The sequence below is a fragment of the Brachionichthys hirsutus genome, chromosome 12 (genome assembly GCF_040956055.1).
Source record: "Brachionichthys hirsutus isolate HB-005 chromosome 12, CSIRO-AGI_Bhir_v1, whole genome shotgun sequence".
NCBI classification, from domain to species: Eukaryota; Metazoa; Chordata; class Actinopteri; order Lophiiformes; family Brachionichthyidae; genus Brachionichthys; species Brachionichthys hirsutus.
Genome location: NC_090908.1, coordinates 12,370,170 through 12,393,069, shown reverse-complemented (window position 1 = coordinate 12,393,069; position 22,900 = coordinate 12,370,170). Strand labels below are relative to the sequence as shown.

Genomic DNA, 22,900 nt, shown 5'->3' with positions numbered 1-22,900 from the left:
AGGCGACCGTCCTCTGCCGGGTCCAGCGGGGCGCGGGTTTGTCCCTCATTTTTCACGACTGCCCGGGAGCCTTTTAGCATTCATAAAGGAAATGCTAACTCTCCTGGGGGAGTCGGATTGCCTTGGTGGTTTCGGTCCCTTCTTTGTTTTCTGCAACAAGAGTACGAGTATCTAAACTCGCTACCAGTCCCTCAGAGCTGAAGAAGACTCTTGGATGAAGGTGAAACGCCTTCGATCAAGTCCAGTTGAGTCTATTTGTTTTTTTGGTTTTCGTGATTCTTCTGTAGAAATTACAGAAGAACGTCTAGAAATTAAAATGGTCTCCGTTTTAAAAGAATACGCGTTACGGCTACTCGCCCCTCTCGACGTGGACGGACAGGTGAACGAGTCCGCGTTCATAGAGGTGTTCTGCAGCAGGTCGAAGCGGTTTCGCCTCAGAACACGGTTCGGGCTGATCTCCTGCCGTCGATGTGTTGCCCCCACATCGTAGGTTTACATCCCGATCTGTCATCACTCCTGAACCGTGTCGTTGGCTCGCGGGCCCGGAGCGCTTCTCCAGACGGTACGGGTCAAACATCTGTTAGCCGCAGATGTTTTTCGGATGCAGCTTTCTCTCCCCCATGACCCTGCAGGACAGGGCACCCCCCCCCCATCGTCCGTCCGAGACGTGCAGGATGGAAGTCTACGGCTGCTGTTGAAGGACGTTGGGGACAGACCAGAGTGGAAAACAATCACGGCTTTGGTCTCTGGAGGGTTTGCAGGATCATTAAAAGGTTAACTAACTAACTAACTAACTAACTAACTAACTACCCAACCGACCACTGGTGGCTGAGATAAAGCCAGTGTTTCTACTCCGTTACGTCTCAGAGGAGAATATTAAACGTTGTAATCCATTACATTTGTAATTAGTTACTGCGTAATTTCCACATGACCCCCCCCCCCCCCCCCCCCCCCGTTAGAATCTATATCTCACCCATGCGTGGAGGAAATGATTCTGTCACGGGACTAGCGTCCGGTAACGGGGTCTCCAGCTGCTCGGGACTTCTCCTTCCTCACCTGTCAGAGGTGGAATGTCTCTGGCGGACATTGTCCTCCAGGGTCCGACGCTTGACAGATGTGATGCTTCTTCGAGACGCTTCCCTGCAAGCTCGGCTTCGACCGCATGGACGAGGCGACGCGCACGCGCAAGGTCAACGTCAGGATCAGACCGGCTGTTCACCGTGAAACCGGAAAGAACAACGCTGATTGGTTCATCGCGATTGTGTTTATTCCTCCCAGCTTACTTTCATGCATGCTGTCACAGAAACGCCTCCGAACGCGCACCGGGGGCGCGCAAAGCGCACTTAAATGTGAAACCACGCAACATTGCGGGTTCACAGAAGATCTGGAAGTGATATTTTTTATTAGTGCATCGGCAGTGACGTGAATGCAATCAGATGGAATCTGATAGCGCGCGTGCGTTCGACTCGCGCGCGTGCGTTCGACTCGCGGTCAGACGGGAGGAGAGGAGAAGCGCTGCGGATCCTCCGGTGGGCTCCGTGCGGCTGATCTCCGTGGCGGCTCTCCAGCTCCCAGCAGGAAAGGAAGTGGCCCTCGGGGGGGGGGGGGGCGATTCTCCCTCTACCGGCCGGAAGTCAAGCCTGAATGAGGCCGTCGGGCGGGCGGGTCGCGCTGTCGGAGCGCACCGGAGTTCACATCCTCTCATTAGAAAAAAGGGCAGATCAAACCGGGTACACTGGGAAAGTGCGCGCAATGCGCAACGCGCAACGGCTGCGGGATTTATAGCGACGACGTCTCTGAGTCAGGATGGTGCAGAAGGAATAAAACGTGTTACGGTGAAGGTTGGACGTCTGCGTGCACGCGCGGCGTGCGTCAAAATGAGGAATTACTGCTGCGTATTTGTGCGTTCGATCCTCCCGGCCAATGCAGGGGGCACTAACGAGACTTTCTGGACTGGGGGTGGCCAAAGTGGGGCAATTATTTATACTACAACGTCGTACAGTTTTAAACATTTCCCTCTTTAAATCTTTTTTTTTAAGCATGAGATGAATTATCAGAAGCTTTTCCCCAAAAAATAACAAACAAATCCATGGAAAATAAAACACATTCAAATATACTCATCAAACAGCTGGATCGAATGAAGGTCCCGACTATAGGGAAGACTGCCAATCATATTTTAAGATAACGTCACGACCAATCAGATTAGAGGAGTGGCCGGGGCCCCGCCCCCTTTTTTTGGATACGCCCCTGGTGAGATCCACTGAATACAAGGCATAAAACTACACAAGAAACAGAAGTACACAAACGAGCTAGAAACTTTATTTGTTGAAACAAGAAGAGTTGCTGAATATATCTTTTATCTCACTACATTGTGGTTTTTCTTTTTTATACATTTACCGACGGTGGTTCAGAAAAGGCAACTCTGGAAACAATGGCGTATGTACACAATACAAAGGAGCCAACATATCAAAATCACTTTGTACAACGTTTGTAGCAACCAATGCGTTCTCTTGGTGTGCCGTAGTGCAATCTGTGGTTTTATTACAATCAGAACAGTTTCAAGTGGGTCTGGGCCGGTCGGGCCGGGTTGTGAGACCCCCCCCCCCCCCCCCCCATCGACCTACCCTAAAGTGGTGCTGGAACATTTTTGCAGGGGAGTGTTTAACCCCCCCCCCCCCCCCACCCCCCCAGGTGTTTTTGCTCTAATTTTGTTTCTCCAAAAGCCCCCTTTCAAAAAAAGGTCCACGAGGATTCCTGGTTTCGCTCTTAAACCTTATCTTACCTGGACAAATGATTATCGCTAACACGTAGCTTAGCAAAGAGTGTGACAGCTTGTGTAAGGTGTGCTACAGGTGGGGCGGAGCAGGCGGCGTGCGGGACAGCAGGGTCTATTGGCACGTTAAATGGACCGAGCACAAAGAAAGACGTGGAGGACTGTTGTATTCTGTCCAAAATGTGTGTCTGTGTGTGTTTCTGCGTCCATCGAAGGTCGAGCGTCTAGATCTGAGACCTGAGACCTAGATCTGAGACCTGAGACCTAGATCTGAGACCTGAGACCGAGATCTGAGACCTGACACCTAGATCTGAGACCTGAGACCTAGATCTGAGACCTGAGACCTAGATCTGAGACCTGAGACCTAGATCTGAGACCTGAGACCGAGATCTGAGACCTGAGACCTAGATCGGAGACCTGAGACCTATAGATCTGAGACCTGAGACCTAGATCGGAGACCTGAGACCGAGATCTGAGACCTGAGACCTAGATCTGAGACCTGAGACCGAGATCTGAGACCTGAGACCTAGATCTGAGACAGTAAGCGATGCTTTTCGTGGAAAGGCCGGGCTGCCCGTGGTCTCTGGTTCTACTGCACCGTGCTGCTGCAGAGAAGCGCTGGGACTGGTGGATTGGTTGTGTCAAAATGTCTGAAACCGGTGGGGGGGGGACAGACCGAACCCCCCCCTCCGTCCTCCGTCCTCCCCTCCGAGCTCAAAGCATCCGCAGCGATCCACCACCATGGAGGGGATCTTGCCGTAGATGATCTGCTCCTCTCGGTTAAAGTAGAGCATGTTGATGGGCGACATCTTGGTGGGGGTGCAGCAGGGGCCCGCGGTCCCTCTGGGGTTGGCCTTGTTCACCAGGTGTGTGTGCGGGTACTTCTGCAGGTGCATGTACTCACACTCCCCGGAGCAATAGTTGGCCTGTGTAGCGCTTCGGCGCGATAATCCAGTCCCAGCCGAAGTCCTCGAAGTCCACGGTGAGCGGGTAGCGGCAGCAGCGGGACTCCAGGGAGGACTCGTCACAGTCCAGGCCCCGAGTCTCTCCGGGGACGCTTGGGGCCCTCGGAGACCTTCACCTCCAGGAAGGGTCGCTGCAGAGACAGGGCGTGCGTGAAAAGGAGGGGCGTGGTCGATCCGAGGCGTCGGTATTTTTAGCTTTACTATAAGTCTTTGTCATCGTTAGCAGCTGCGTGTGTGCGCGCGCACGTGTGTGTGTGTGTGTGTGCGAGCAATTACTTTGATTTCCACAGAATACTTTAAGGAATGTGGGGCAGGTGGACTTTTATGTAATACTATTTGAGGTCATCGTGTACTGGGCTTTTACCCAGACCCAAGTGTGCGCCTACATGGAGTCTGTGTTGATTAATTAATCTTAAAATCTTGACCCCCCCCCCTCCCCCCCCCCAGCAGTGAAAATGCTGGAATGTTTCCCTGCTGACTCTGCAAAGCCTCTGCAGCGCACTGAAAGTTAAAAAGTCAGCACCGGGCCACAATTAGTTTGAAACAAGATTTATATATATAAAAATATATATATATATATACTTTGTTTTATTAATAATAATAATTAAACAAAAAACGGATCACGCTCGGCTCACCAGTCCAGTTTCCCCGGGCCGTGAGGAGGTCACGGCCAGGTCTCTGCCCCTGGAGTCGAACGCGTTGATCTCGATGCCCCAGTTGCCCTCCGGCTGCCGCAGCCACACGCTCAGCACCTGCTTGACGTCGATGCTCTGCCACGAGCTGACCCGAGGCTTCGCGTCGAGCTTCAGGGAGCGGATCCGGACGCGCCTGGCTCCGTCCGTGACCGGCATCAGGCGGGAGATCTGCAGAAACACGGTGGTCGCCTCGGCCGACGCGCGCAGATGCACCCAGAGCTGCGCGCGGACGATGCGGCTGACTTGGAACTTTTGCGCGAAGGAGAAAAAGCAGCACTTTGGTTCTCCATCCATTTGGACGATGGGCTCGGCTGGAGAGAGGAGGAGGAGAAGAGGAAATGTTTTCCGTGTCCGATTTAAATATAGAGACAGAAATAAAATGACGGAAACACTTTTACGCAGCCAAGAAACTCTTATGAACAGCGTGCGCAACGGCCACGCGCACTCTGTCACGGGCAATAAATATAATGATTTATTCCACCTTATTTATCACAAACCACTCACGCGTCATGCCGTATGTTCCCCGTGAGTAAAACTATTTTGGAGACAACTGCAGCGCGTCTTTTCCATCGCGCAAATAAAGACAAATAAAAACTCACGTTCTCCGGCCATCATCATGATCGTCTCCGTGACGGCGTGCTCGTCGTCCTGCTCCATAACCGCGTCCCGGTTGTCGTCTCCCAGCATGTCGTACTGGTCCAGGAGCTGCTGCAGCGGCGGCGCTTTGGGGAGAAGCTGCTTCACCGCGTCGCGGCTGATGTTTGGAGCTTCTTTCATGCGCAGTTTGCTCAGAATCTGAGATTTGATGGCGTTTAATCGCATGGATTTGATTTGCTGCCGGACGTCACAGGTGGCGCACTGCTCCGCGTCCTCCGGGCTGGAGCCGGAGGGCTGCTGCATGCGCGTTTCTTGGTCACTCAAAACCACTGGACCCAAAGCAATCAGCACGCAGAGATGGAACACAATCTGAGACATTGTCTCTTAAAGTGTGAAGGTTTGGTTTAATAAAGATCCCCTGGTGGACGCTGGATCTGACGCGCAACTGGACTGGGTTTGGATTAAAGTCCCACACTGATAGACATCATTATTAGCGCGCACCTTTTTATACTCCAAATTTAGCCTCTTTTGTGTCGTCAAAAACTATGATTGGCTGGACAGGCAACAATGAATTTTAACCGACTGACATGACAGGTTTTTTTTTTTTTGTTGTCAAACCATAGAGGGAAGGAGAATGTGAGCATGTGCTGAGCGCGTCCACAGATGGATAACTTCCCTTTTCTTACCGTGACTGCGCAAAGAGCGCAGCGGCGCGCGCCGGACGGACTCAGCTTTACGCGCTGATGTTTTGTTACCCGAATTAAACGTATTTATTCCACGAGATGAAGGAAAGCAAAAGTGTCAAAAATAAATAAATGAAATGAATAACAAATGAAATGAATTAGGTTAAAGAATGACTTTTTATTTTATTTTAAGCATGTTCTTAAAGCAGGTTTAACGTCTAAATCATGCAAACAAAACTGGAAACACACCCAAGAATAAAAATCAAGAAATCCGTCAACAGAAATATTCTCTTCAGATTTGGGAAACTGGCCGCAGCGCGTGAAAGGATGGCGCCATCGTGTGGCAGGTTCACCGCAGCTTTTTACCGCAGCCAGTAAACGCATCCTGGACGATCACGTGAACGCCTCGAAGTTTGTTACCGAAGAGGAAAAGTGTTAATTAACAACATCACAACTTCAGCTGAAGACAATGATAAGAACATACAAATGACTCTGGGTCATCAAAAGAAATAAAAAACAACAACAACTAAGCCTTTGATGACGTTTCACGTGAAGCGCTGAAGAAAAAGTTTTGATTCTCCTCCGTAATTCTGATTAATTCTTTATTTTTTCACGACACAAAATACCAATGCCGAATGCTGTACTTTGAACTGTACTTGCGGAGGAGTATAAATCCGACCACCAGGTGGCGGTGTTTCACCAGCCCTTACAGACTGCGCGGTGCCCGGACTCTCTCTCTCCCCCTCCCGGGTCCGAGCACCGCCTGCAGCTCGGGAATCATCGCGGATCCACCCCAGACGCTGCTTCCCTCCCTGCCGAGGCTGAGGAGCTTCAGTCGGGGCGACCTGACCGCCTGGCCGCGTCCTCCTCCAGCAGCGGGGTGGGTTTCTCTTATTCCTCCTCCTCTTCCTCGGAGATTACGGAGACACCTGGCGCGCTGTGACCCAATCAGCGGGCAGCGGCACAAACTTGGGAGATCTTTTTTTTTTTTTTTTGGATCGAGTGTAAAGTTGAAACCGCCCGGATGCTGCTGGAAGAGACGCGGAGAGCGCGGAAGAACCGGCGCGACGCCAGATGATGCTCGGATTATTGTTTGACTTCAACGATTCTGCTGGATTATTTGGGGGAATGGAGAGAAACCCGACGCGGTCAGCGCACTCTGTCAAAAGTACGTGCACACACACACACACACACACACACACACAGCTCCACCGGATCGCGTTTCGCGCACGAAATATTTCCTTTGAAGCTCAAAGCGGCGGAATAAACCGATTTAATCCAAATCCCGCGTGACGCCTAAGAAACGCTCTTCTGCGCACGTTCGGATTCATTTAATCTCATTAACGCATCCGATGCGTCTGACGCTTGCTCTAAAATGCCCCCCCCCCCCCCCCCCCCCTCGCGCGTTCAGCAGCTTTTGTGAATGAAGCAACACGTTTAGACCGAGAAAAGAAGCCGTCACGGTGAATCGGGCTCAGGGGGGGGCAGATGGGGGGGGGGGGGGGGATCTGGAGACAGACGTCCTCCAGCCAGGCGACACAAAACAGGCTGAAGAAGTGAGTCAGAACACACTGAGGAAGAGGAGGAGGGTTGAAACATGCAGAGGTCAAACCGTGACCTCCAGACAGACGCCGGAGTCGCCGCTGTAAAGGCGTCCACTATCCTGTCCTCGTTGGCTCCAGCTGATGGGGGGGGGGGACATAAATCACTAAAATTGTCCTCTTTTGTCTCTTTCCTCTCAGCAGCTGAGGAAGAGGCGAGTCGGATCCAGGGAGGGAGCAGGACTCGGGGAAGGGCCTCCTAGCCGGCCGCTGCTTCGACTCACCTCCGAGCGTCACTCCCGATAGGGACTGGGACTGGGACTGGGACTGGGACCGGGACCGGGACCGGGAGACCGGAGGGATCCGGGATCCGAGTAAAAACGCATGAAATCTGAGACGCCTTCCCGCCGCCAGTCAACGCTCCGTCCTCCGGAGGATGGGGTGCGTCAAGTCCAAGAAGAGCCAATCTGCGGCCAGAAACGCCAACTCCACGGAGAAAGGGGAAGGCGGAGCCAAGCGGTGGAGGCGGGGGGGGGCCTACTTGGTGCGGTCGGAGACGGGGTCGCCGGCGAGCGGCCCCCGGGTCGACCCGGCGCTGCTGGACTACGCCCAGAGGCTGTCGGAGGAGATCGTGGGGCGGGCCGTGCAGCAGTGGGTGGAGGTCGACCGCCGCTACTGCGACATCCCTTACATCGAATGCGACCTGCCGTGACGGGGGGGGGGGGGGGCGCCACGGCAACATGCCACCTTGACCTCCTCGCTGGGGGGGGTCTATTTCTACCTTCGCTCGTGGATGAATCCGGACAAGCTGCCGGTAAAACAGTCTCGACCCGGTTTGGATTATATTTTATATTCCATCTGTCACTATTGAGGATGTTATTCATAGATCCCTTCATTGGGGGGGGCCGGGTCGGGGGGGGGTCGTGGTTTTAATCAGTGTCATCAGGTCAGAAACACACGCAGCTGTTCTCAGACAAAAGGCTCCACATCCTGAAGTCCTCCTTCCTCTAATGGCCTCCCTGGAGATTCTGTGGCACGAGGGGCGTTTACTTCCCTGCCATTAGTCCGCCGTCCCGGAATCCACGCGCCCACAATGCACTTCTGCACCGCAGGATGTTCTGCACTCACAAGCCTGGTCTCGGGAACTTGTTGGACAGAAGGACCCGGATCACGTGGGGACACCGAACCGGGCCAGCGGGACGGATTGACACACTTTACAAAAAAGGATTTTCTCCAGAGCGGTCGCCGTCGTACGACTCCGACTCCGACTCCTGCCAACGTGCAGACCTGGAAGCCGCGGCGTTTCGGCCCACGTACGTAACAGCGAAAACCTTCTGGAGCTTCCCTGCGATAGGCGAGAAGCCCGGAGATCCATAATTGATTTGATCAGATGTTATTAAAATCCTTTCCTGAGATGAAACTCTTCACCGTGGCCTTGAAGCTAAAAGCGTTAGCAGGAAAGCGTCGGCGATCTCCGCGTACCTAAATGCTTTTCCCTGCTAGCTGGAGCCGTTGCTGCTAGCGACAAGCGCCACCGCCAGAGCTAAGCTAACACATTAGTGTTAGCATGCACTAAAGCTAGCACGATGTCAGCCAAGATAATGGCGCCCTTTCTAATTGATTCGTTTGCTCGGTTGTCAGGACGACAGAAAATTCAGGGGTCGCAGCACGGCAAGTTTTTTGTTTGTTGTTGTTTTTTTTTTGGCACAGTGAAGATTCTATTTTAATAAAGAGTGTCACGTCTTAAGACTCCGGTTACGCCCTACGAACTCTAAACGAGTCCCCATCTGCTCCTACGAACTCTAAACGAGTCCCCATCTGCTCCTACAAACTCTAAACGAGTCCCCATCTGCTCCTACGAACTCTAAACGAGTCCCCATCTGCTCCAGTTGCGCAGGAGGAGCCGTTTAGCCCGTCTAGCACGATGGCGAGGAGGCGGCGCCCGAACTGTCCTTTCCGGGTGAAGCGTTCCTTTAACGAATGAATCGTTTTATACTGGTGCGACTGGTATTTCTATTGTACGGGTGTGTCCGCCGGATGGAGGCGGGGCCAGTTTCAGTGCAGGAACTTCAGGAAATCAACGCGATGTCACAGCTAGCGAGCTAGGCTAACCGAAGAGCACCGACCGCCCAAACCGCCGTGATGCTATTTAGCGATGATGACGTCGCGTGAATGAAATAAAACGTCATTATGGAGCCGGCGACAGCAGGAACACTTCAGCCGATAAGCTGATAAGCCATATTGATCTGTGATCGGGACTGTTTGGCGCTGGATCGGTTCATGCCATTAAAAGGTGCACCTTGTCTTATAAGCTCGCCTGCCGGAGGATGACTCTTATTTTACACGTCGATTTTAACCCTTTGAGTGCCATTCGCGTCTAAAGATGTTTTTTTTTTAAACCCAAACATTCGCATTTCCATGGCAAGAACTCGATCCCTTTCCTGACTGAAACACAGATTCGTTTATGGAAGGACACCTAGACTGTGGACTCCGTCTCTGTCGGGGAGTTTTATGACAGCCGGGTTTTTATAGATCGTATATTTACGCGGTTGCTTCCCTGTGTTGACAAAGCTAAGACAAACGTGGCAGCAGGATACGAGCATCCTGCTGGAGGCCGAGCACGCGGAAGGGGCAGAAGTTCAGCGACTCAAAGGACAAACGGGGAACGGGGCGTGGGAGGTCTTCCTGCCAAGCCTCTGAAGGTGGATTAACCGGAGGGAAAACAGACGTCCCATTAAACCGTTGACTTTGTAGACGCTGATTGTTTTACAAGGACATAAAAAGTCCCTTCATAGGGAGGACCAACGTTTCACGAGCGAGCGGCCGCTCTTTGTTGCTCGATTTGCGGAGGCGATTCGATCCCTCCCGCCGAAAGCGCGTTTGTTCTCGGAGGAGCGCAGAAACGGTCATTTCAAGGCGCCGGAGGCGGTTTAAAACGCACGCCGCAGATTTATTTCAGGCAGAACACAACAACATGTAGAAGCACGGACATCAGGGAGGCGGTTAAAAACGGCAAAGATGGATGCCGCTGTAAAGCTCATTAGCAGGAATGGACGGAGCATTATCCGTCTCCAGTTGCAGCGGATAACGGCGATCCATCATCCCACGGGGAAATGTACCGGAGCGCCGGTGGTGAGGTCATGTCCCCCCCCCGTCCCTCGCCTGCTGTATTTACACCAGGCGAGGCTTTCCGTTTACGTTGGACATTCCGACGTGACGCCGTTAGCTTCTCGCCGCGTTGCTACTCTCGACGTCTGGCTGTTAGCAGCTCCTCTTCCTCGTCTGGAGAGGAGCAGCCCGGCTGTTTCAGGAAACGTCAACAGTGTGGAGTCAAACTATCAAGTACGTGACCTTCGTCTTCCTCTGCGGGGGGACGGGGGGGGGACGAAGGCTGACAGATTCACAGAGTCAGGTCTTTCTCCCCCAGCGAGGAGAAGCACCGCTCCACCATCTCCTCTGTCACCTCCTCCAGGCTGGACGGGCTCCACTTCGGACTCTGGTCCTTGTCAACCAGCACTGAGGAAACGCAGCGGAAACAAAGGGAGTTGACCGTTATTGATCCCCGATCGATTAGAGGACGCCGGGCGGAGCCTTCATGAATAAATTAAAGACTCACGGGCTCTCACGCCTTCGTAGAAGTCGCAGCCTCTCTGCAAGACAACAGAAACGAGACAATGAGCCAGGCAGCTCTGATCGGAAGAGGAAGAGGAAGACGAAGAGGAAGATGGTGTTACCATGCAGGCCTGACTCAGCCGATATTCCACCACCAGCGCCTCCTGCAGGCTCAGAGCGGCGCCGTCCCGCAGCTGCCTGAAGGTCATTTTCATGGACGTGGGAGACATCCTGGACAGAATCTGAAGAAGAGACACAAAGCTTGAAAACGACCCGGCAAGAACTAAACGGTGGTCCAGTGGGGGGGGGGGAGGGTCACAGGGAACGGAGAGCAAACCGGTGGACCAGACCTCGAAACGGTTCCTATATATTTCTAACAACACGACGGACCGACCTCGGCTTGTTTGTTGGCGAACGCCGAGCCGTCCGCCTTCAGGTTCTGGACGATGCCCTCCATGCTGCTGGAGCTGAAGAGCCTGCAGGGACACAAAGAAATGCTCCTCATGAGACGCCATGTTCTTCGTGATCCAAAGCGTGCACCCGAAGCCCGACGCCGCCGGCGTTCCCATCAGCCTACCTGTCGATGTCCGCCAGGTGGGTCTCCAGGACGAAAGGCTTCTCAGAATCCAGGCTGCTCTGTGGACACAGACCTGGCGTCAGAGCGGGAACGGGACACGTGGGCCCGCCCCTTTGCTCGTTTGAGGACTCACCAGGTTCTGGTAGGACCGCAGCACCCTGGAGACGTCCTCAGCCGACGGAGACTTCAGCTCCACCAGCTCCTGCTGCAGCTCCGGGATCTGTCGGCGTGGAAGAAGCAAGAACTTCTTCATTTTAACGTCCATCCTGTCCCCCCCCCGGGGAGCCGAGGGCGGCACCCGAATCAAGCCGCCGCCCTCTGACGCCGTACCTTTTTAGACTCCACAAAGTGAGTGGCCACGCCCGCCCTCTGAACGTCGCGTCCTTTGAGACGGAAGCCCGTCAACGCCAGAAAAAGTCCCAACTTCCCCCTGAGCCTCGGCAGAAAGTAGCCGCCTCCCACGTCGGGGAAGAGCCCTGTCGACAGAAGACAGACGCCGGGCGCCATGAGGAGGAAGCGTCGGAAAACAACACGATGAAGATGCAGAGGGCGACGCCCACATTTAAATAAACACGTAGAAGCGCTCTCTGGTGGACGAAGTCCAGGATGCATCAGAAACGGTAGAAAAGAATCCACGCATGATTGAAAACCCGCCGACTCATCGTCCTTTGATTGAGCACTGGATGAATCTATTCTAGTATCGGTAAATTACGACGAGGATCAAACGGGAACAAAAACAAACGATCGAGGAGGATTTCAGATTTCAGATTAGGACGATAATCTCTGCAGCATTAAAATGCGACTTTCAGCAATTTAAACTTTTTCCAAAGGATTCCATTGGTCAGAGCGAGGAGGGGGAGGGGCTGAATGGGGGAGGGGCTGAAGGGGACAGAGGCGGATTAGACGGGCTGACCCGAATGAAGGCTGAAAATGTAACATCATAAATACCGCAGATTATTGTTGCTAAGGACGCTAGCGGGGGCCACGTTTAATCTGTTAATCCCGCCACTGGAGGGGGGGGGGGGGCTAGCATCTTGTAGCCAGGTAGCATAGCACGACGTCAGAAGCTGAATCACTAGCTCGCCGTACCCGTCCCGCCACACAGACAGTTTTCAGGCGCCCATTTCCTGCTCCTCTTCCTCGCCTTTGATCCAATCTGCCCCAGCGATTGACCGAATGATCAGGAACCTCAAGCCTCTCTCTCCCTCGCTCACCGCTGATGAAATTATCTTTCACCCTGCGGCAAAGCCGAGCTCGAGCTGAGTTATTGATTAGTAGACGCCACCCCGGAGGTTCTGCGAGGCGGCGAGGTCGAGATCAAACGAGCATCTAATGGCGACGAGACACCGGCTGAGCCGCGCGGCTGCAAATATTCAGCGACACTTTTGTACAATTCCAAATCTGTCGAGCGTTAAACCAACAAGCTTCTTCAGGCCGCAGCGTGAGCCGTGATTCGTCAGAGGTTAGATGTTTGCTACTAATCTCCTCAGCGCCTCGGCGGGGGGGGGCATCTGTCCACTGAATCAATTAGCTTAAGAGCGAGCTGCAGCTTAGCGCAGCGACAGGAAACCGCCTCCAGGGTCGCGATCAGGTCGTGTGATTAAGGCTGCTGGTTTGCAACTTGTTGTCACGTTTTTATTCTCCCGTTTGAGATGAAACTTTATTAGAATAAAAATGATCTCGGATCTCGTTTCTCCTCCTAAAAGGGTCGGGTGAACTAATCGCTGCAGCTGAGCCACAAATATATACAGGCTACTGAACCCCCCCCCCGGGGGGGCTGTGTCGGGGCTCAAACGCAGAGGAAGAACATTCCTGTGGGATTAATGGAGAATCTAAAAATACACTCTGTTCTGGTTTCTTTGTGAAAAGCTCCAGAACAAACTGTTTGTGGTTGAACGTTGATGGAATCATGTCGGGACCTTAACCCTAAACCATTTATTGGTTATTGATCCATTGATGACCCCCCCCTCAAGAACCAGTGCATCTGGACTGTCTCACCAATGGCGGTCTCCGGCATGGCAAACAGCGTCTTCTCAGTGGCGACTCGGAAGCGTCCGTGAACCGACAGACCGACGCCCTGCAGGTGAAGGAAACGGAGAGGAATCAATGAGGAGGAGGAGGAGGACGAAGAGGACGAGGAGGACGAAGAGGACGAGGAGGACGAGGAGGACAGAGGGGCCCAGGCTGAATGGAGGGAGAAAAGTAAACCAGGCTGACCCCAGATCAGGACAGACGAGGGGGCCGATAAGACAGAGGACATTTCATTCAGGTTATTAGGTTACCATGGAAACGTCATCCTCGACTTGCATAAAACAATGTCGACACACCGAAAGGTTTGGCCGCGATGAAGAGCATTAAAACTCCGATGCCAGGTTTTTGTTTTTCGGGTGACAGAAGACAACATTTTCTTATTGATAATCAGTTCATTGATCACGTTTCAATCCAATCAGGAGACGAGAGGATGGATTTTACGTTACGCCGCAGGACGATTGGACCGAAGTGATCAATTCATGAAGCGAGAGCCTCAAGAGATTGATCGTGCACCCGGTAATCAATCTCCTGCAGTTCGTTCATTTATTTAAGGTTTTTATGGTTTTAAATAAAAGGTACTATTTTCGCATTCTTTACATTTCTCTGTTAAACGAAGCAAAACGATAAAAGAAACAGCCGCCCTGACGGTTCGGGTTTCACCATATAAGTCGAGGAACGCCGTCCGGCGCCGGCGTGGGACGGCCGCGCACCGTAAAAGAACACGTGTAAACAAAAGGAAACGTGCAACAGCGAGCAGACGAGCGTGTTTACGGGCCGCGAAAACAGAATTTACAATTCTGCTGGAGAGGTTTACACTGGGAGGGTTCCATGAAGGCCTCATCCCGACGCAGGATTTAAAGAGAGCGGGCGCGATGCCTTCAGGTGACCTCACTCTCGTAAACGTTGGGCTTTGTGGGGAACATTAGTGCCACTTTGAGCTCGTGCAGGAGACTTCCTGCTAGCGAGTGACGGCTAGCAGCCACAAACACAGAGTGCCGCTACTTTCCACATCGCTCACTTTCAAAATGGCCGCCGTGACGGCTCTGGAGACGTGGGAATGTGAAAACACGAGCGCCGTCTCCCAGAGAACCGAGGTTCTGAACGTGCAGCTCTGCAAACATCCAATCAGAGGCCACCTCGCCACTGGCAGCAGGTAACAGCGGCAGCGAGTTAAATACTGACACCTACAGGAAGGTTTGAGGATTACACACCAAAGAAAGGGCTGCACTTTTCACTCAAAACCGAAAATAAGATGAAAATTATGTTCTTGAACGCACCATAATATTCAGAAAAAATATAAAATTAATCTCAATACATTTAAATTCGGTGCACTCACCCCTCCCATTGTTATTCCATCAATAAGCGCGATATATGGTTTCCTGCATTTCCCTGGAATGATAATTTAAAATTAACAAAGGGAGAAAACGTAATTTAAATATGCAAACTGATTAAAAAACGATAAATACCGATGGCGTTATTGAGGATGTATTCCTCACGGTAAAAGTCTTCCGAAAGAGAGTCTCCGACTTTTCCTGCTTCTGTGACGGCTGGGAGGAAAGAAAAACAAGAAGCAACACGTTTCAGCTTCAACAACAACAAGATGCACGATTCTCATTGTTCAACTCTCTCCCAACACCTGGAAGCGGCTCGGGCCTGGGCTGGCTGCTCACCTCGGATGTCTCCGCCTGCACAGAAGGCTTTCCCACCCGCTCCTTTGATGATCACAATGTCAGTCTCTTTGTCATTTTCCCAATTCTAGAACCACAAAACGCAGCAACTTTAGAAATAACTCACAGAAGGTTGGCCTCATCCCTTTGATAACGTTGCCCTTTGATGAAGTGAGGAACCGGTTTCTGTTTCTGCAGGAAGTGACTCTCCTCTCAGCTGCCTGACGCAAGCTGTCCACGCACCTGGAGCTGAGGGTAGATCTGTCTGATCATGGTCAGGTTGAGGGCATTCAGGACTTTGGGCCGATTTATGGTGATCACGCCTGCGTTGCCCACGTTCTGCAGAAGAACCTCCGGTTCCACCTGACTTGACATCTGATCGAAACACACACACACACACACACACACACACACACCGTCACAAATTCATGCATAAATTCCAGTGAAGGATTGTTAAAGCCTTACCTGGGCTTTATCACACATACAAGCTTACAGGAACACTTAATGTGCTGGTTAATGTGGGAAAGGGAAGTTTGGAGTCCTTTGCTGGAGCCGTTGTCCTAGCAACCCACCCCCGGATGGATATATTGCAGGCAAACGTCTCTGGATAAATCTCCAGATTCCTGTTTTTATTATTCTTTATATTAATAGGCTTCTCACCATGTGGCTCTGGATTCGCTGCAGCCTGAAGGAGGATCTCAATCTGACGTTAAAGCACAGAAAGAACCATCACGATTAAATATAGAGGGACAGAAAACCTTTCATTTGATACGCAAATATTTACGTCACGAATCGAACTATTGGGTTCAGCAAGGTTCGAATTAGCTGCAATGTAAAAGTTACGTTCGGTGTAGCTGGAGTCATAACGCCGAACTTCATTACATCCGGTTACAGAATGGCCTTAAACTCGGACTTTTCAGCGCAATAAACCCGAAACTAGACTTTAATTGTGCGCTTAAAGGTTCGCTGAAGCCCCGTCGGTCTCCACAAACCTGGAAACAGATGTCAAAACGGTTAGAGCCATGTTTCAGGCGGAGCTTTCTTTGTTTACTCCCGAGTTCCTGCGTTTACTTCCTGAAAGAGGCTCCGAGCTGGATATGATTGGTCGCTACGGTGACGTCATGGTGGGTGGAGTGATCCTGGTCGCGCTTCGTTCCTGCCACACCGCCCCCTGCTGTTGGGAGCCGGGACTCTCATTCTTGTGTCAATGACTGGAACGCGTTAATTTAAAGTTATATATTTATACATTCTTTATAAATGTTGCTTATATAACATTTTATATTCTCTAAAAGATTAATTTCGATATCTATAATACTGCATTTTACCTTATATCTTAAATTCCATACAATATTATAAGTGTTAAATATATCACTAATATACACATATGTACTTTTTGTACTTCCCTATAAATGATGTGATTTTTAAATCTTGTATTGGCAGCAGTCTGTCTACACGCAAAAAAAAAGTTCTCCACGTAAAAGTTGAGCAATTTCTGAGTGACCCCAAATAGGCTGAAAATCACATCTAAGAGCTTAGAAGAAAATCTTTTTTAATGTGATCATGAGGCATACAGAGAAAAGTGAAAACAGACTCCAAGGTCTCAGGGGAACCTCAAAAGCAGCTCAGTAACAGGTCCCATGACCTGCCTCATGATGAACACATTTATTATTGACCCATTTTATCCACTTTAATCTTTTAGCCACAGGGCGATGTTATAGATTAGTGATAAATGTCAAAGCAGGACTCAGGGCGGAACTCCTGATTTTGCTGCACGTCCACGTGATATGAGGCACAAGATCCGACACGTGTTGCGTGTGTGTGTGCTGTGGTTTAACTAACTAATGGAAAATGTCCTCATTGTGGAGAATACAGTTTTTGTATTTGTGTATTTTTCCTCTGTTTTATCTGTACTTCTAAACATTACTTTGCTGCAGTAGCTGAGTTTCCTCTCTGGGGGGCAGTAAAGTCTGATCTTATTATATTGCTGTCAAATATGAAAAAAAGGGACTTAAACATTTCCATATTTGGTATATAAGTTTAACACTGGCCAAAATGTTGATTCTTTACTGATGTGAAATTCCTATTAAATAATACGCAACTGACTACAAGTACTCAGAATAAGAAATAGAAGCTGGTTTCTTATGTAAGAGGCTGGATATCAACATGTGCAGCATGTATACGATTACACAGGCTAACAAAATCAGATTAGGTTACTGCTCAGGCAATTAGCGGGTGTGGCTGGTGGGGCAAATGTTCGAGGTCACCCTTCCCTGGGCAAATAAAGAGTACTTTGGTTACCCAGGCAATAAATGAGTGCATTTTCTCAAGACACACCAGGAAATGAAACAGCCAGATGTCGTATTCTAATTTATTAGCATGAAAATAAAGCTGTCTCACAAATGCAACTGTGGGTGCTCCTTACTGAACACCAGCCCAATGAAATGCTGCAATATTCTCTTTAGGATTTCATGTGAAGGAACATTCAGATGATAAAATACTGATGATCATATCAGCAGGTGAAGGTTTCCAGGTTGGAACTTGTCTCCGTCTAGTCGGAGTCGCTGCTGCAGGAGCTGCTGGACGACTGCAGGAAGGGAAGACAAACAGGAAGTCAATAAGAGAACACGAAGTTCACCTTTTGTTCCACGATGGACAAAGCTTTTAAACCTCACCCCGTGACATTTCTTCCCTTTCTTGTGACATCCGCCGTGCTTGTGACCGTGCTTGTGCTTGTGCCCGTGCCCGTGCCCGTGTCCGTGTCCGTGGTGCCCGTGTTCATGGCCGTGACCGTGTCCCTGTCCGTGGCACTGCCCGTGTCCCTGTCCATGGCACTGCCCTTGACCCTGCCCATGGCACTGCCCTTGACCCTGCCCGTGGCATTGCCCTTGACCCTGCCCGTGGCACTGCCCTTGACCCTGCCCATGGCACTGCCCGTGTCCCTGTCCGGGTCCGTGTCCAGGGTGGCCTCCTTGTGGAGGGTAAGGCTGGGGTGGGACGGAGCCTGGAGGACACTGGGGGTAACCCCCCGGCATCTGCTGGGGCTGGTTCGGGTAACCAGGAGGGTATCCTAGAAATAAAAAGAGAAGCATTAACACCCGCCAGCTGAAAGAACACGAACATTCAGCCGGTGCGTTCTTTACCTTGGTTGTGTCCGTACATTTTGAAACCTCGGATGAAACTGCAAAGAGAAAGAACGCTTGAAAAGAAGAGCAGCAGAGACGGACTTACTGCGTCCCGGAGAGCCGATCCACAGAATCAGCCGCCACCCACTGATCCTTTTTATGGGCAGCCCACTCCATCTTATGGGGGCAGAACTTCCTGTTATGACATCATAATAGTTTTTGATTTGTGACCAGGCGTGTGCGTGTATAACGATTAACCGACAGTCAATACGAGTGTGTCAGATATGGAGACACCCACCCACATACAAATATCTGGAAGTTTATAATTCACTTAGTAAATCTGGTTTAAATTGTTATCACACGTTCAGAAACATTTAATTTTAACAATTCAGAGAGGTGAAAATTCTGATCATTTAAATCAGTATTTAAGAAAACATCATGAACATTTTAACTTGTATCATTCATCTGTGCAATAATATCCTAAATCAAAATTATATTTTTTTCTTTCAAAAAGTTGATAAATACAAATAAAATTAATCTTAAGAAGGCATTATTTTGGTTTTTTAAAAATATTTATTTGACATATTTTTGAATGTCAGAGCCCAAATTTTACAATTATTATTTTTTAATTCATAAAAGTTAAGTGTGTCTCTTCTGGTTTTTCCATCACAAATGAATGATCCAGTTTTTAAAAAACAAAAACAACAACAAAAACAATAAAACAATGTAATCTGCAACATCTCAAATATAATCTGAAGTATTCATGAAAAACAAAGAAACAATAAAAAAAACTTGCCACAGTAACTGTCGTGTGGTGAATTTCAAAATTATGTCTCGGTAACTGATTATTATTTTTTACAGCATTCTGTTTTCCGGGTATGGATCAACGTCTATCGCTCTATCTCAGGTAAACACCTTGATGTCCAGATGAAGGACAATGTTTTTTAGGAATTTATATTTAACTCCTTCAACCTTTTTGAACCGTTTGTAGCTTTTGTAGCAGGACATGCAAACATTTTGTCCCAGTCAGGAATAAAGAGTTAAAGGAATCCAGTGCATGGGACAGGACCAGCACACGTCGCCCATCCGGGACGTGCATTATAAGAACAGAATGCCTGAACATGTGACTGCATGTGGCGAGGAGCTGCAGGCGTGGCGTTTATAAGCGATAAACAGGCGAACAAAGGTCTGAACTCAACACTCCCTGGGTAAATAGAGATTACATAAATACACACCGATACCTGGTCAGATGACAACCAGAATAAAAAGTCCCGGCGGCAGGGATGACTTGTGTTATGTAGTTTATCTCCAGGGAGTCACACTCTGAATGAGGTTTAACAATTATAGAAATATACATGCTTTAATTCAAATACACCATTTAACTTTTAAGGTTTGTGAATTATAAAAATGGATCAATCATCTTCATCTGCTGTCCATCAGTCCAATAGTTGATGCTTTTGTGTTTATTATAACTCAAACAGTTAGAAACCACCTCAGATGGAAACAGTCCAGTGACGTCATGAAGAGCGGAAAGAAATGTGTCACTACCACGCCATCTGCTGGCGGACCGAGGAATGACATCAAGGCAGAACGAAACACACCCTGACCGCCCAAACCTTCCGTAACGGATGATAAGACACTCAAAGAAAAGGCGGAAGAGTCTGAGCCATCTCCGTTAACGCTCTTTTATTGATTAGTATTTGATTAGGATAATCTTTACACACGTTCTCGACCGAGTATAAAGACACTTTAGACTTAAAATGTTGTGTAATTCCTCTGTAGGTTCCTGGTCCTGGTCCCTCGAAGGAGCCTTGGTCTAGTCAGAGTCACTGCTGCAGGAGCTGCTGGAGGACTGCAGGCGAGGTGGACACGAATGAAAAGAAGAACACGACATCTCGTCAAACAAGGCCGGACCAAACAGACACAATCAGCAGAGATCTCCTCTTATCTCTTTTCGTTATTTACATTCCACAAACCTTTTATGCATCATGTTTGTCTGAATTCTTTCGGCATTGTCTTACCCCGTGACAGTCTTTCCCCTTCTTGTGACACTTGGAATGCTTGTGGCCACGCCCATGCCTTCGTCTGCGTCGCCAACCACACCCGTGTCCATGTCCATGTCCATGTCCATGTCCATGTCCGGGAGGGCTGTGACCGTGTCCATGTCTGTGTGGACTATGACCATGTCCATGACCATGTCCATGTCTTTGCGGACTATGACCATGTCCATGACCATGTCCATGTCTGTGCAGACTGTGACCATGTCCATGACCGTGTCTGGGCGGACTATGACCATGTCCATGACCATGTCCATGTCTTTGCGGACTATGACCATGTCCGTGCCCATGTCCATGTGGATCATGACCGTGTCCACAACTTTCACAACCTTCATAAGGTGGGGCTGCAGGTGGGCCACAGGGCTGGGGAGGGCATTGAGGGTACCCTGCAGCCTGACCATAGTAGCCAGAGGGAGACTGGTTCCCTGGTTAAAAAAAATAAAAGTAATTTCATTACACACGTCAATGTTTTGCTCGGTAAAATGCGATGAAAGTTTAAACCCCCCCCGACAGCAAAGGATTTTCACAATGGTAACATCAAGTAAGTAATTTACTTCTGTTGTTGCAGGACATTTCAGAATCACTGGGCAGATCCAAAACCCTGAAATGAAAGAAGCAACTTAATTGTAACATTTCTTTACAATTTAAGATGCAAGTTCAAGCAGTTGTGAAAACTAAAATTCTAAATAGTGCAGAAAGAAAGACGAGACAACGACTAACAAAGGAAGCAGCGGGACAAAAAAAAGACTTCATGTTTACCTGTGAACTTTCTGGGTCCTGGTGGGTCGATTCACAGACAGCAGCGGGAACAGACTCTTCTTTTAAACATTCAGAAACCACACCTCAGCTGGAAATGGCCCAGTAGCTGACACCAGGGGCGGAGCCCAAAGCAGGCGTCGCTGTGATACCCCCTGATGGTGGTATGAGGAATGACACCCCCACCCACCACCGACCGGTCCATCCTTCACAGATTAAATGTCTCAAATAATTCCAGTGCATTCAAAACCACTCATTTATTGAAAAGTCTTCCATCAAGCGCAATGACTGAAATATCAGCTTAAAAGTTGGCATGTTTTAGACAAAGGATAAGAATGTTTTAGCGTCACAAAGAGCTCCTAAAGGTTCGTGTGGGATTCTTGTGTAATTTGGATAGATGAAGCCACGTGACCCCGTCCCCGTCCCCGTCCCCGTCCGGGAGTCTCGGCCTCGTCTTGTTCTAGTCGGAGTCGCTGCTGCAGGAGCTGCTGGAGGACTGCAGGAAGAAAAACAAGACATCTCATTTGTTGTCAGTTGGCCTATTACATCAGACGGCGCCGGCCTTTTATGCTTCATTTCTATTGAATCTTACCCCGTGAGATTCCTTTCCCCTTTTGTGACATCTAACATGCCTGTGGCCACGCCTGTGTCTTTTTCTGCGTTTGCCTCCATGTCCGTGTCCATGACCGTGTCCGTGTCCGTGTCTGCTTCCGTGTCTCTGCTCAGAACCATGACCGTGTCCATGGCGAGACCCAGGAGCACTTAAGCATGAAGGCCCTAGTCCATAACTGTGGACTCTGTAACCTCCATGTGAGGGGGCTACAGGTGGACCACAGGGCTCGGGAGGACAGGGTTGGGAAGGGCCTTTAGGGTCATGTCCAGGCATTGGCAGACCATAATAGTCAGAGAGCTTGTTTTCTGGTCAGACAAAAGAGGAGGTGCTCATCAATTTTCACTTTTGCTCCTTGAAATATGATGAAAGTTGGACTAAAAGCAAGCAAGGCTGAAATACACGGTGAACACGATGCGACATCCCAAAAGAATTTACCTCTCTTAGTGCGGAACATTTCAGAATCACAGATCAGATCTCAACCCTGAAACGAAAGAACTTTCTTTAGTAGTTAAAATGCAGATTTCAGCAGTTTTCAAATCTAAAGTTGTATAATGGGCAGAAAAAATATCTGAAATACGACTGGGAGGAAATACTTTATTCAATATTAGCAATCAGGAAGTGCTAAACAGAAGATCAGATCATCCATCAATACTTAGACCCAGGACACAAATATTTCATGCTTAATATATATATATATATACCAATAAATCGATCAATATCTACCAGTGAACTTACCGAGAGCTGGAGGGCTGAGCCACAAAGCCGTCAGCTGTTAGCTGACAGCTTTTACACAGAGAGAAACCACGCCTCAATTCAGATACAATCAAGGTTTGAACCGAACCACAACCCTGTCGCTCCCACACCTCACCCCCCACCCCCGGGGGGTCCCCCCACAACACCTCCTCACACGGACGTCCGTCAACAGACAACAACATTTCAATTCAAATTCATTTATCAATAGCATGCTGCGGATCTGCAAGAATTTAGTAGCATCAATGTCGAGAGTGACCTCTGGGGTGACCTCTGGGGTGACATCGAGGGTGACCTCTAGGTCTAGGGTGACATCGAGCTAAACCAGTGGAAAAGTTCAATCAAAACAAGCGTTCTAATCCTGCTCGGGTCTTTGCAGCGGCTCAACCAGCTGCATAGTTTTGCCTTTGAATCCTTCGCACGCCGTTGCATCGTCTGATAACATCAGCTCGACTACACAA

At 49.7% G+C, this 22,900-nt stretch overlaps 5 protein-coding genes across 5 annotated transcripts in view; 2 read left to right on the top strand and 3 right to left on the bottom strand.

Annotated features, from left to right (window-relative positions):
* Nucleotides 1–520, top strand: part of pms1 (PMS1 homolog 1, mismatch repair system component) — a 4,523-nt gene extending 4,003 nt beyond the window's left edge. The window contains exon 7 of the mRNA XM_068745972.1: nt 491–520. Within this exon, the coding sequence (XP_068602073.1) occupies nt 491–520 (30 nt within the window). The remainder of the gene's footprint in view (nt 1–490) is intronic.
* Nucleotides 521–2,997: 2,477 nt separating this feature from the next.
* Nucleotides 2,998–5,408, bottom strand: mstnb (myostatin b). The gene is given in 7 exon segments (XM_068745970.1): nt 2,998–3,050; nt 3,151–3,219; nt 3,450–3,702; nt 3,704–3,811; nt 3,813–3,869; nt 4,374–4,744; nt 5,033–5,408. Coding segments are annotated over 7 exon segments (1,287 nt in total).
* Nucleotides 5,409–7,690: 2,282 nt separating this feature from the next.
* Nucleotides 7,691–7,966, top strand: c12h2orf88 (chromosome 12 C2orf88 homolog). Its single transcript, XM_068746784.1, has one exon. The coding sequence runs from the start codon at nt 7,691–7,693 to the stop codon at nt 7,964–7,966; it is 276 nt and encodes a 91-aa protein (XP_068602885.1).
* Nucleotides 7,967–10,185: 2,219 nt separating this feature from the next.
* Nucleotides 10,186–16,213, bottom strand: hibch (3-hydroxyisobutyryl-CoA hydrolase). The gene is made up of 14 exons (XM_068746256.1): nt 16,134–16,213; nt 15,802–15,844; nt 15,385–15,516; nt 15,145–15,229; nt 14,941–15,021; nt 14,811–14,863; nt 13,442–13,520; nt 11,774–11,919; nt 11,577–11,663; nt 11,444–11,502; nt 11,261–11,342; nt 10,989–11,108; nt 10,871–10,904; nt 10,186–10,770 (listed from the first exon to the last, which is right to left on the bottom strand). Exons 1-14 carry the CDS (start codon nt 16,163–16,165, stop codon nt 10,655–10,657), a joined length of 1,149 nt encoding a protein of 382 aa, XP_068602357.1. The 5' UTR covers nt 16,166–16,213; the 3' UTR covers nt 10,186–10,654.
* A 1,289-nt stretch (nt 16,214–17,502) lies between these two features.
* Nucleotides 17,503–18,380, bottom strand: LOC137902687 (holotricin-3-like). Its single transcript, XM_068746776.1, has 3 exons — nt 18,282–18,380; nt 17,814–18,208; nt 17,503–17,725 (listed from the first exon to the last, which is right to left on the bottom strand). Exons 1-3 carry the CDS (start codon nt 18,298–18,300, stop codon nt 17,690–17,692), a joined length of 450 nt encoding a protein of 149 aa, XP_068602877.1. The 5' UTR covers nt 18,301–18,380; the 3' UTR covers nt 17,503–17,689.
* Nucleotides 18,381–22,900: the final 4,520 nt, after the last annotated feature.